The sequence below is a fragment of the Sipha flava genome, unplaced genomic scaffold (assembly GCF_003268045.1).
Source record: "Sipha flava isolate LNK unplaced genomic scaffold, YSA_version1 68_pilon_pilon, whole genome shotgun sequence".
In the NCBI taxonomy this organism is placed as follows: domain Eukaryota; kingdom Metazoa; phylum Arthropoda; class Insecta; order Hemiptera; family Aphididae; genus Sipha; species Sipha flava.
This window is the reverse complement of record NW_020273608.1, coordinates 1,485,595-1,498,746: the sequence shown is the minus strand read 5'-3', so window position 1 is coordinate 1,498,746 and position 13,152 is coordinate 1,485,595. Positions and strand designations below refer to the sequence as shown.

The window sequence follows — 13,152 nt, the reverse complement described above, 5'->3', positions numbered from 1 at the left end:
TACGTATTTCTAACATGCCCGGTCCTATCATGTCACTCCTGCTCACCCATGTCTCGAGAGGAAATTTTTCATCTCGTTCGTATTCATTCAGCGGTTACAGATAATACTAAATGCAGCTGGCAGCTGAGACCGTTTGATATACTATTCATATTTATGTTAAGTGCGTTGGCCCAGGGGTCGATCACCTTTTCGTAAGAAAAATCTATTTTCTAAAAATGTATAAAACCATGATGAGCATCATTGATATGATAAACTTTTTTGTTGTAATCATCGTTCATCCCCCCCCTCCTATCTATACTTAAATGTACTTCTAGTCTCTGTTGAATCGTCAGTAGGTTAAGAAAAAATAAACCAAGCCATTTGATTAGGAGTTGGTTGTTGAAATCACCGTAGTTTAGTCAATTAATATTATTATTATTATGTTTATATACTATTATAATTATGCTCAAGGAAAATTTTTCGATTTCGGGTTATCCCAAAGAGTCTTATGTTTCTGATGACTGGTGTATGTGTACGAAAATCCTCATCGTCCCACATGCCAAAACTCTGAAATGCATTCATAAAACTATACAACTTTCGGGTTGACGATGTCGGGGTACTTCGTCGATTCTCACCGGGATCATATACGAATATCGTCTGCATGAACACCGTCGACGATCCTTACACTACGTCCTTAGAACATCCACATCGTGATAGCATTTAACGACATGATTGTCTCCCGCCTAAACAGCGATCGTTGGTTTAGAAATCATTAGATAAATATTCACGGGCAATCGTCATCGTGAAAACGGCTGAGAACGGCTGAGATGTACCGACTCACTTAGATTTGGTATATTATATAATATTATCGTATGTAATTATTGCCGTCGAGCGCTACCGGCTGCGTTCAACTCGTACGTAATAAATAATACCTAAGTGTATATTTTTTTTTTATTTTTCGTTCAAGAAACCCGCGAATAAGGCGATATTTCTCGTCCGAATCGAGGTCAAAGTGTCATCTTGAACGACCGGTTTACGTACGTCGCATTTCGTCGATAGCGAACGGCGGCGGTGGCAGATTTACGATCGTCTCATCCTTTCTTCGCGGACCCTCTCGCAATAACATTACACAACGCGCACGCCGCTGCTCCCCACCACTGGGTGTCCCCTTCCGCTGCTGTCGTATGCTCCCTCGGGGACCCCGTTATGACTCGTCTGCGCATACCGTCGGAAACGGCGATTTATCGTCGGCGGCGGCGGAAAGGAAAAAAATAAATAAATCCGTCGCAATTATTCCTGCTGCGGCGGTGGCAATCGTTCAAAAGTACCGCCTTATCGGAATCCACGACGACGCACTATCGTGTTCCTTTCACGAACTCGCGGTACAGCGTGAGTAGGCACACGACCTTTGACCCGGTTAATGGCTCACTACGGGTTACGCCGCGTGTGTAGAAACAAGTCTAGGAAGTAGATGTTGCCGGTAAATCGCAAGATCCTTTCCCTCCCATCGTTTCCTCTAACTCTTCAAGACACTCTTTCGCTCTCACACACCGTCACCCCGTCTCATAGGACCTGTTCTTGTATCGTGCGTCAGGGCGTATGTATGCATGTGTATACGTTTGACGTTTGAACCGTACCGGCGTCGGCGCTTTCTCCACGACCGGAAACAATGCTATTATATGGACCGTCGTCGCTCATCATTGCGTATAAATATAATATTACGCGCACACACCTCTTCGGATCACTAGTACGCATTTGTTTTGGCAATAAAAAGCTACGCCATTAAATTGATCCAGGTAAATTTTTCTAAATATGTTTCGACTTAAATTCTACGTAACTATGGCGCTTTATAAAATAAAGTTACATGAACGCAATCGTAAAAAGTGTGATGAAAAATAGCAAAACATTAATAATTTCTGTTTAAAAAAAAAAAAAAATCTGCGGATGATATATTGGCCCGACTGCGATTGTTGAACTCTTAGAACGCGACTTATTAAAATAAAATATTACATTCATTACGATCGTTAACTACTCCATCCAAATTAATCATCAAAAAGTGCAGGTGAAACTGTAGTTGATTTAAAATGTGTAAGTATCACAACAAATGATGACAATAAGTATATTTTATTTAACTGTATACTTCAACAGTTCGATGGAAGGATGTTCGACGGTTGCAAATTTTTCACGAAATTAATGTTTTAAACATTTATACGAACGAAAACCCAAAAATATCACTGGAACTTCAATATTTGGTATTCGATTAATGCCGTCCCATAAAAAGGCTCTCGACCGCACACACAAGTACTATGTTACTTTTACGTAATGCTACTTTTTAATATTTTTTAAACTTTTCTTGCTTTTTAAAGTCTACGGCCATAACATATATTTATAATATGGTTTTAGGTTTTTTTTATAAACGTCGAACAGTATTAGTTTGGCATAAATAAATAATGCGTTTTCATAAGAACTAAAAATTATCTTACTGAAAAGTGAAAATGGGTAGCAACATAGTTTTAAATAATTTTTAATATTAAATTTTAGAATTTTATTATTTTTAATCAGTTATCAGAACATCTCAGATTCTATTGATTCTGAGTAGTTGTCCCTATGTTACTTCTTTTTTTTAGCACGCTAAAGTATTTTGGTACATCGTGTGATCTGTCTCGATACTACGTCAAATTGGCGCACCCCCAACCACTGATAATGATAATAATATTTAACAACCTAAACTGAAGATTTGCTTCGTCTTGGTTATTCGAATTCGGTGTATCTATATTATTGTATATTAAGATTATCGTTATGTGATCTGGAGCAGTATCCGACGAGCTATTTTGTAAATATATTACTCCGAAAACCCAGTAATGTTGTTACAGTATAGCGGGACGGAATAGGCACTGTTCAGCTAATAGCAATTGTACTTATTACTAAATGCCACGAAAAATTGATATTGTAATTATACTATTGATAAATGCGGGTCGGTTAAGTTATTAGGTCGATATAATTCAATTAACACGTTAATTTATTTAAATCTGTTTGCGGATTCGTTCATCATCGTTCGCGTCATGGTTTTAAACCAAATGTAATCTGACTCATAGTATGATTGATCCAGATAAACCTCATACATTATTATAATGTTTGGTCTTAGAAAATAATTAGTTTTCGATGTATCCTTATCGGTAAACATACTAATTAGGATAAACTATAATAATATTAATGTGCACGAGCCTAAAAGTCAACCGATTAACTTATATTAAAAATTGTATTCAATTATATAGAATAATAAGTAATCGGATAAATCGTATTGTTATACTTAATTAATACTGTCATAAGATTCTTGATTAAATTTAACAAATTTTACTACAAAAACTATAAATTCAGGGCATACGATTTTGGTTTTATTTTTTTAATTAAATTCGATGTATTATCATGATCTTCAGAATAAGCTTGTATCGGAACCGTATCTGTCTTGATTAGCATTTGGATCGGAAAATTTCGATTTTTCAGTTGTTTAGACAAAAACGATTCATTTAATTATTATGCTCCATCGTGTTTGTTTACGCTTATGTTAGTTATTCGGAAATTGTACGGTTCTAGGTCGAACAGAGTATTTGTTTAAAGAAAATATAGTAGATAATACAAAAGCGTGTCGTCGAATGGAAATAAAATAAAACAGTCGATGATTTATAAGCTAAAATAATATTGATAAATCGACGATAAAAAAATATAGCATTTAATAGCTTATAAAAAGTGGTAAACGGTTTACAAAACATATTTTTCATCTAATAAATAATCGTATCATTACACGAAAGGTACGTATTAAGAAGGCGGCGAAAGGACACCAAAAGTCCATTAGTTTTGAAATCGATTATTTTTTTTCTTACTCAAAGCTCGGCTAGTGCATTTTTATTTGTTATGTTTTCAAAAATTTTCATCGAGATGGATACAACGAGAGAAAAAAATTACCCTTTCCCCGGTCCTTCGCAACGAATCGAAATAATACGTGCGCGTAAGGGTGACGGGGGTATAAGTGGAGAATTGACAAACCGCTCTCTTCACCGCGTTCTATATAGTGCGTTACATCCGTTCAATATCACGTTCATCACGTTGGTTTTTTTCGTGACTCCCGCAGGCTCACGACGGATCGGTTCAACTGGACGGCGGCGAGGTGATGATGATGAACCCTGCGTCCGTGTCGGCGGCCAACCGGTTCGTGCGCCAGAGCGGCGCCGTCGCGTATGGGCAGGACAACGGCGTGGAGCGCAGGGCGCAGCTCAAGGGCATTCGCGTGGACTGCAGCGCGGCGTCCTCGGCCGACGTGATCGGCGTGCAGATCGAGTTCCTGGAACCGTTCTACGGCGTCGTTTACAGCAAGGGGCGGCACGACGACCCGAAGTGCAGGTGAGTGTGTACGCCACGGCGGATGTCCGCATCCCTCCGGCAAGCAGAGGGTTCGTGGCACTGGCTTTCTTAGTCAAAAAGCAACGTGTCTCGGGGGTCACAGTGTTATAGATTTCGATTACAATATTACCGTATTACGAGTACACCACGCGTGCGTTGTAGCAAGAAAACGACGGGTGACGGGAGGTTAAATCGGTAAAATATACACGAATAAATAACAATAATAATAGTAAAAATGGAAATTTATTGAACATGGGATACCAAGAAGAGGAGCTATTGAAAACCACAAATGACCAAGCGAAGAGTAACGTTTCCGGTACGGAACACATTTTTTCTCGCCCGACAAATGTTGCAGTACCGTACATTTAATGTTTTTTTTAAACATTTTCCACGTAGAACAATCGCCGACTTAAGTTTTTCTCTATTATCACGAAGCGTAGCAAGTATTGTTCTCATCGATTTCAGCCTATTCCACCATAAGTAAATCATATTATCGATTGAAATTATCATTTTCGTATTGTTCGAGACGTAATTTTTTTTTTATATCACTTGTAATATAAATTCACAATCAATACGAGTTACTGTTTACCAATACGGTTTGAGATATTTACAACAGAAATGTGTTTTATTTTCAAGCCGATTCAGATTTGTACACATCATTATCGTTTTCGTTGGCTCGCGCAACGGTTACTTCAAATATTTTACATTAAATAATTGTATTTACATTCGCTACACTTGGAAATATTAATAAAAGTAATAAAAAAATATACAAAGGCAACAAATACCCTAAATTACATGTCCGTATAAAAGTGTACAATAAACGACGTTATTACGTTACGCCATGTTCGTGAAATCACATCATCATTTGTTTCGGTTTACAATCCTTAAGTTACAGAAACATAATGAACCATTTACATGCATTTGATTTTTTTACAAAACACATAACGAAATCCTTTAGACCTTTAGCCAAACCACGATAGCCCCGGAGTGTATTCCCGAATACATTGTCAATTTAAACGTTTCCGTGGTTACTGTTATAGCAATGTTGTTAACGAGTTTATGCTTAATCTTCTTGAATATATAAAACAGTAAGCTGATTGACTGCTATCAACGCACAGCTCAAACCATTAGACGGATCTGGCTGAAATTTGGCATACAGATAGCTATAGCAGATGTTCTCTAAAAAAGGATTTTTCGAAATTTTGAATTTAAAGGGTTGAAATCGGTTTAATATTTTTTGACCAGGTCGATAACTGCGCTATTGAAAATGAATTATATTAAATAAAACTATTAAAAAATTATTAAAAAACTATTAAAAACTATTTAAAAACTATTAATTTTATTTTTGGTAGTAAATGACGGGTATTGCATAAATATTAAACAAAACGATCCCGCAACAGGTGCCAAAGCAAATAAGAATGTTAGTTCAAAAAATTATGCATATCGGTTGATGATTAGACGCGATCAGGACTAAGTTATTTTACGATGCATAAGCTTTGTCAACAATTCATGGTCGAAATATATATAAAGATAGATAGCGAATGATTTCGATACTTCGATTTCGATTCAATCAAAAAAAGCTGCGTGCAAAAGATTCTCAAAACAATTGTTAGATATTGGAGATGGGAAAGTTACTACAGATGAAACGGGATGTATAAAATTACCGAACGATTTCTGCACAATCATTTATTCGCAAGATGCTTTCATTGACCAGATATGTCCCAGTGTACACAGACAATACATAAATCATGAGTGGCTGGCAGAAAGAGCAATTTTAGTAGCAAAAAATGTGGAGGTCAACGAATTGAATCTCAAGATACAAAATTTGTTACCAGAAAACTTGGTGTCATACAAATCTAGATACAGTTTGCGATGCTACTGAAGTTGTAAATTATCCAACAGAGTTATTAAACTCATTGGATTTACTAGGCATGCCACCGCATAATTTACAATTGATCATTACAATTTACCATCGATAATATACCTCCTTCAGAGTCATTTAAAGTTGTAATACATGCAGATAAAAAATCACCAGAAGAATATAGAGACAGGTATAATGCACCAACGGCAAATGAAGTTGCTTTAATGTTAGTAGATCAGCAGTTTGATCGAAGAGACATCATCCTCGAAAACCGAAGTAACTCACTTCACCGTATCAGTGGATACATCGAGCATACGACGCACTGCAGTATCCTTAAATGTTTTGTTGGGAGGGGATGATGGGTATGCAGTCAATATACCACAACGCGATTCAAAAACCAAGTTACCGCTTAAAAAAACTGTCCCTGCATCAAGTTTTTACTCATATAGAATAATGGTCAGATAAGGGGAAGACAACTATTTAGTTAATTATCGTTCTCTTTTCAGTCAATATTTGGTAGATGAATACGCCAAAATTTAAACTGAAAGACTAAATTACATCAAAAACAACCAAGCCAAATTGCGAGCAGATAGTTATATTCATTTAAAAGATGCGATTGGACGACGAGACATAGAAGCTAATCAGTTAGGCCAAATGGTTATACTCCCGTCAACTTTTACTGGTGGGCCAAGGTACATGCACGAAAGAACACAAGATGCTATGACCTACGTTAGGCATTACGGTCATCCTGACCTTTTTATTACTTTTACATGTAATCCTCGCTGGGACGAGATAAAATAGCTCTTACTTCCCGGTCAAAGATCATATGATCGACATGATATAATTGCAAGAGTGTTTCGGTTAAAAGTCAAAAAGACCATGAACTTATTGACAAAAGGTAAAATATTCGGAGAAGTGAGATGCTATATGTATTCAACAAAATACCAAACTGTAGAGAGGTTCAGGTAGTTGTAAGCTATAACTTATCGAATAGGTTATGATAATAACTAAATTAATATGTATAAAATATTATTTCAAAAATCTTAATTAATTTAAATTTCAATAGATTTAACAAAATTTAATCTTGGCAGGTTACATACATTTATATACTTAAACCCGGCAACGACGGGTAATGCAGCTAGTATAATATAAATAAGTTATTTAGTTGCAATCGAGAAAATATAAAAGTAGGTGGTAGACATAAGACGGTTTACATAAAAAAAAAAAAAAAAAAACCTCTTGAAAATACAATAACCGATTACTATTGTTCAAAGAATATATTTTACTTAACACAAAAAAAACCATCAATCATTTTAGTACGTGTAGTATATTGATGGAAAATTAATTTTAGAATAATATCACATAGTACTTGTAATTTTTGAGCTCAAAACGTGTTCGTTCGAATCAAATTGAATTGAACGACCGTTTGGTTCCAGATTTAGAGCATAATATATTACGATAACAATAAATCGAACATAAAAACTCAAGTGTTTGAATATTTTAAGAAACGATGACGAAGAAACCGAATGTTCATCAATGACCGGTAAATCCCTGTCATCATAATTATTGTTTACATACATTCTTAAAAAATGCTTTGTTTGGTATCCCAATTTAAGTATATATACTTCTATGACGATGGTTGCTATTACGCTGTTACACCGGAGAAAATAATCATCAATGTTCTGTTCGAAGAGCGTTGTGATAATTTTCTACCGAGTCGAGCGGTAAAAATAATGAAAAAATTTATAAAAAAACAAACGGCATTTTACACGACGTCATGACGCGTTAAAACAATCTCACAACTTTTGATCACGTGCAATTTGCATTGAACTCCTCACCATTTACGTGTTTTTTTGTTTAAAATTACACCGTTGGTCAATGGATACGCGTCTTAAATGTTTTGAACGATGCTCGTCATAAACGTATTATGGAATCAATGACGTTTTGCTTTCTATAATAATGTAATAATGTTTTTTACGGTTGACAAGCGAGAATCACGGGTCATATTACACGGATAGCAACTCTTCCGTAAAAGACTCTAGCAAATGTCCCTGGTACAGTGGCGTTAATTGAGCTAAATTTGCAGGATTTCAGAGATTTTTTAAGGTAAATAAACTTGCAAAGAGCTTTGCTTTCATACTTCCCTTGATCTTAAACTATGTTTTATTATATTTTTGATTGTAATAAAATGTATTAAAATTACATTTGTGTTGATAACTTGTAATACATTTTATATTGGCTAATTTTAAAATAAAGATCACATTTCTGAAATAAAATTAAAAAAATATTACCTCAAATTCATGTTTAAAATATGTTTTAAAAAATAACCATAAAATTATTTCTAACATCGATATAGATTTAGAAATATGAAACACCCAAAATAATATTTACACTAATTAAATTTTAGTAGAGTTACACATACACAATGAAATAAAGAAAAATCATTTTAATAATATTTTAAATGTAAAAACCAATTTAAAAAGTAATATCTTATATCAATATATTTTAGATAATAATAAATAATAATAACCAAAGTATTTATATTTCTTAACATATCTATATCTAATAAGAATTCATCTTAAATCATCTCTTATATTAAAATTAATTATTTCTATATAAAACCACCAATTTTTCTCAATGTATTTCTTCCTTTATTTTTTTCATATCCAGTTGCAATTTTATTTTTTCATATTACAATATTTTTTAGTCGTAATTATATAATTTTTGTATATTATTGAAGATGAATTTTTAAATTGAAACCAGTCGTATTTTAAAATATAATAATACTCCAGGCTAAGCTTTTATATATTTATTTCTATATATAAACTATTTGTTTATACATAGAAATAAATATGTATTTTTTAATCTGTTTTTTCGGTATCATATTTGATGTGTCCTCTTGAAAAATAAACGAATATTTCTTTTTCTTATTTATAAATATCGTGTTGGTACATGAATGATGATAAGCATTTTTCTTATAATGATTATCATGATTATTCTACCTTAATTTATCTGGTTTTTTTTTACTCTATTTTTTTTTTTTTTTTTTTTTGTCTGAGTTTTACGCCCGGAAGCTTTCTCGGCACTAACTTAATAAAATTAACTTTCTCAATCATTAATATTCTTGATATTTCTTTTGATTTATTACCTTTTTCTTTCATAATAAATAAATATGTTATAAAATCCTATTAGCTCCCATAAATTGACTCGGCCATAGGTTGGTGAACTTCTCTACAAGGTTCCATCGCACGGCGCTTGTGAACCTATAGAGGACCAATATGTTGCATGAATATATCAATATATTTTGATAGTTATAATTTATAACCAAAATATTTATATTTCACTGATACTTGTTTTGGGGAAATAATGGTCATTCGTACATATTGACTATGATGTTATCTTATCAAAGAAAAAATTTCAGATTTTTAAAACCATTTCATCCACTAGAAAAAAATATTTCTGTTATCTATTTATTTCAAAAACTCATGACAAAAATTTTTGGAGACATTTCTTACTATAAAACATACATTATAAGACTAACATTATAAATATTATGTATTTTGTATTCCTTACATTATTAGCATGTCAAACAAATATTATTTATTTATTATAACCTATTTCTAACTTTTTCAGAATTATTTCAAAAGAATGTCCTCTGTGGGGGCCATAGGGACTGAAAGGGTTAACATATCTATGTTTAATAAGAGATAATTTTAAATAATTTCTCCATTTAAATAAATTATTCTTATGTAAAACGACCAATTTTTCTCATTGTGTATTCCTTTCTTTATTTATTCATATTTAGTCGCAATTTTATTAACTTTGTATATAGCATATAAGCTTTATTCCTGATAATACATTTTTAATTCGAAACCGATCGTATATTACACATATAATAATATTCTAGGCTATGTACTCATTAATTTATTTATTTCTATTTATACTATAATTATTTACTCATTTTTATTTTAATTTATATTTTTATTATAAAATATATTTATGCTAGAGCTGCAGTACAACAATATGAATTTAAACAATGGTTTTTAGAATATAAGTTAGTTTAATATTGTATTCTTGATATTGTAGTTTGACGTGTATTTTCAATTTTTAAATTAAATATATTTTTATTGATATTTTAGTGCCCTAAAATGATAACGTTTGTAACTCAAATATACTAATATTTTCAGGGGTGGCAAGTACGACCACTTAATTTAAATTACTGTCCTGTTCTCTATAAAGATAGAACAATATTAATATTCAACGAAGATGTAAGGTAGTAGATGTAGTATACGTATAACAAATGCAATCGCTATTTTTATATATTTATATTTCGCAATATTCAGCAATAATTCAAATGTCGTTAGGAATAAACGGATTTTCATTAATATTTTATTTTGCTTAAGTATTTACAAAAGAGGAGCTATAAATCACTATAAATATGAAGTAATAAAAGAAAACAGTTAAAAAAAAAAAGAAAAAAAAAGTACTTAACTATAAATTAATACACAGAACATATAATAGATTAATAAAAATGTTAATTTCATTATTAAATAGAGAATTTAGGTGTTTTCCTGTAACAAAATAATTTTTGTATTCTGTTATTTTTTTATATTATAATAAATTAGCCATTTGGTTGAATATTATTTTTAATAAATATGTTTTCTCAAGAATTTAGTTATATACATTATATAATTATATTAATTTTTCTAACCAGTTGATTGATTTTAATTCAACTGGAGAAAGCTAAGGCTTTTTAATTAAAAACAATTTAAAGATACTTATGCTGTTCATTATAATGTATACTTATACCAATTAATAGGAAAACCCAAGAATAAGTAATTATGAGATATATATATATATATATCTGTCTCAATAATACTATGTCTCTACATCTAATGTGACAGATTGTTAAAATAAAAAATAAAAATTACTTAACTAATGTTCAAATTGAATCGAATATAACATGATCCATTTAGTAACTTAACTATAAATAATTGTATTTAAATATACAATTATTTATACTACAAAATATTTGTAGTCTCAGAGTAAAGAACACAAATCAATATGCGTATTGACTATTTTGGAATTTAATAGAAAAATATTGATTTGTTCATAGATTTGTGCAGAGCAATTCAGGAAGCAATTTGTATCAGTTCCAAATACCAGTAGAAAATTGTCGCCCTCCTGCAGATGAGGGATGCTCTTCTTCTGAAGATGGTGGTAGTTGTAATTTAAGCTCCATCGAGAACACAATTATTATCCAATCGGATGATGCAATTCAGGTTCATAACCATATTTCAAAACCAATAAGAATCTAATGCGTTTTGATAGAATACAATATTTGTTAATTTATTGTTTCAAATTATACGTAGAATATATATTGATTATAGGAAGCATGGGATTTAGCACGAAAAGTATCATGTCCTATCGAACCGAAACAAGGAACGGGCAAACCAGTGAGATTCAAACCGATCGTAGTTGATATGCTGGAAGTTGTTTCTGTTCCTTCTGAAAACCAAGGGACATTGCAGTGTTGGATGGACATACAAAGAGGGCAATATCCAAATGTGAGTGTTAAATGATTTTTACATTATATTTACATTTAATTATCGAACACAGAAAGAAAAACACCTGATATTGACATTGATAACGTTTTAGACGTCGCCAGTTGATAAGATAATTAAAATTGGCGAGCCACTATCTTTACTAGTGTATGTTAAAAGTACAGATGAACCGTATGACGTAAGGGTAAGAGAATGTTGGGCATACGATAATGATAACTATGAATCACCGACTACTACAAGCATACAATTAACTGACGCTTCGGGATGCCCAAAGTAAGTCTCAAAAAATGAGGAATGCATAAAAGTATTTATTAATAAATAATTTCTAAGAAAGGATTAAAATTAAAGTTATATTTTATTTATCTATGGAACTTTATTTTTGAAGGAGAAAAAAATTAATATCCTATTGGAAAAAAACTCAAACTATTGACCAAGGTGGTATAACTACAATTGGGTACACTAATGTCACAGCATTCAAATTCCCGGACAAGCATCAAGTGTTCCTGTCGTGCAATGTCGAAGTAAATAACGATTTTCAATTAAGAATTATGAATATTAAAATAAAATACCTAATTAATAACACATAATATATATAAATGTATTAAAGTTGTGTTTGGGAAGTTGCCCAGAAGAAAGATGTCAATCAGCACTACCATCTTACCCAGTGCCATCAACACCAGCTCCTCCAGTGTGCTACCCAGGATCAAATGATCCAAGGTGTCCAAGACCATCACCACCACCAACATCATATCCATCAACATCAGCACCTCCCGTGTGCTACCCAGGATCAAACGACCCAAGGTGTCCAAAACCATCTGTACCGACAACATCCCCTGCACCTATTTGTTATCCAGGATCAAACGATCCACGGTGTCCAAGACCATCACCACCTCCAACATCATATCCATCAACACCAGCACCTCCCGTGTGCTACCCAGGATCAAATGACCCACGGTGTCCAAGACCATCACCACCTCCAACATCATATCCATCAACACCAGCACCTCCAGTGTGCTACGCAGGATCAAACGATCCACGGTGTCCGAAGCCATCACCACCACCAACATCATATCCATCAACACCAGCACCTCCAGTGTGCTATCCAGGATCAAATGATCCAAGGTGTCCAAAACCATCTGCACCGACAACATCCCCTGCACCTATTTGTTATCCAGGATCAAACGATCCACGGTGTCCGAAACCGTCACCACCATCAACTTCATATCCATCAACACCAGCACCTCCCGTGTGCTACCCAGGATCAAATGACCCACGGTGTCCAAGACCATCACCACCTCCAACATCATATCCATCAACACCAGCACCTCCCGTGTGCTACCCAGGATCAAA

The 13,152-nt window shown here is 33.2% G+C and overlaps 1 protein-coding gene across 1 annotated transcript in view; it reads left to right on the top strand.

The window, feature by feature from the left end:
- LOC112691946 (proteoglycan 4-like) overlaps positions 1–13,152 on the top strand; it is a 40,528-nt gene that overhangs the window by 25,440 nt on the left and 1,936 nt on the right. Inside the window, exons 3-8 of the mRNA XM_025566425.1 lie at positions 4,109–4,377; positions 11,355–11,520; positions 11,629–11,805; positions 11,897–12,075; positions 12,188–12,323; positions 12,410–13,145. Coding sequence (XP_025422210.1) covers positions 4,109–4,377; positions 11,355–11,520; positions 11,629–11,805; positions 11,897–12,075; positions 12,188–12,323; positions 12,410–13,145 — 1,663 coding nt within the window. The remainder of the gene's footprint in view (positions 1–4,108; positions 4,378–11,354; positions 11,521–11,628; positions 11,806–11,896; positions 12,076–12,187; positions 12,324–12,409; positions 13,146–13,152) is intronic.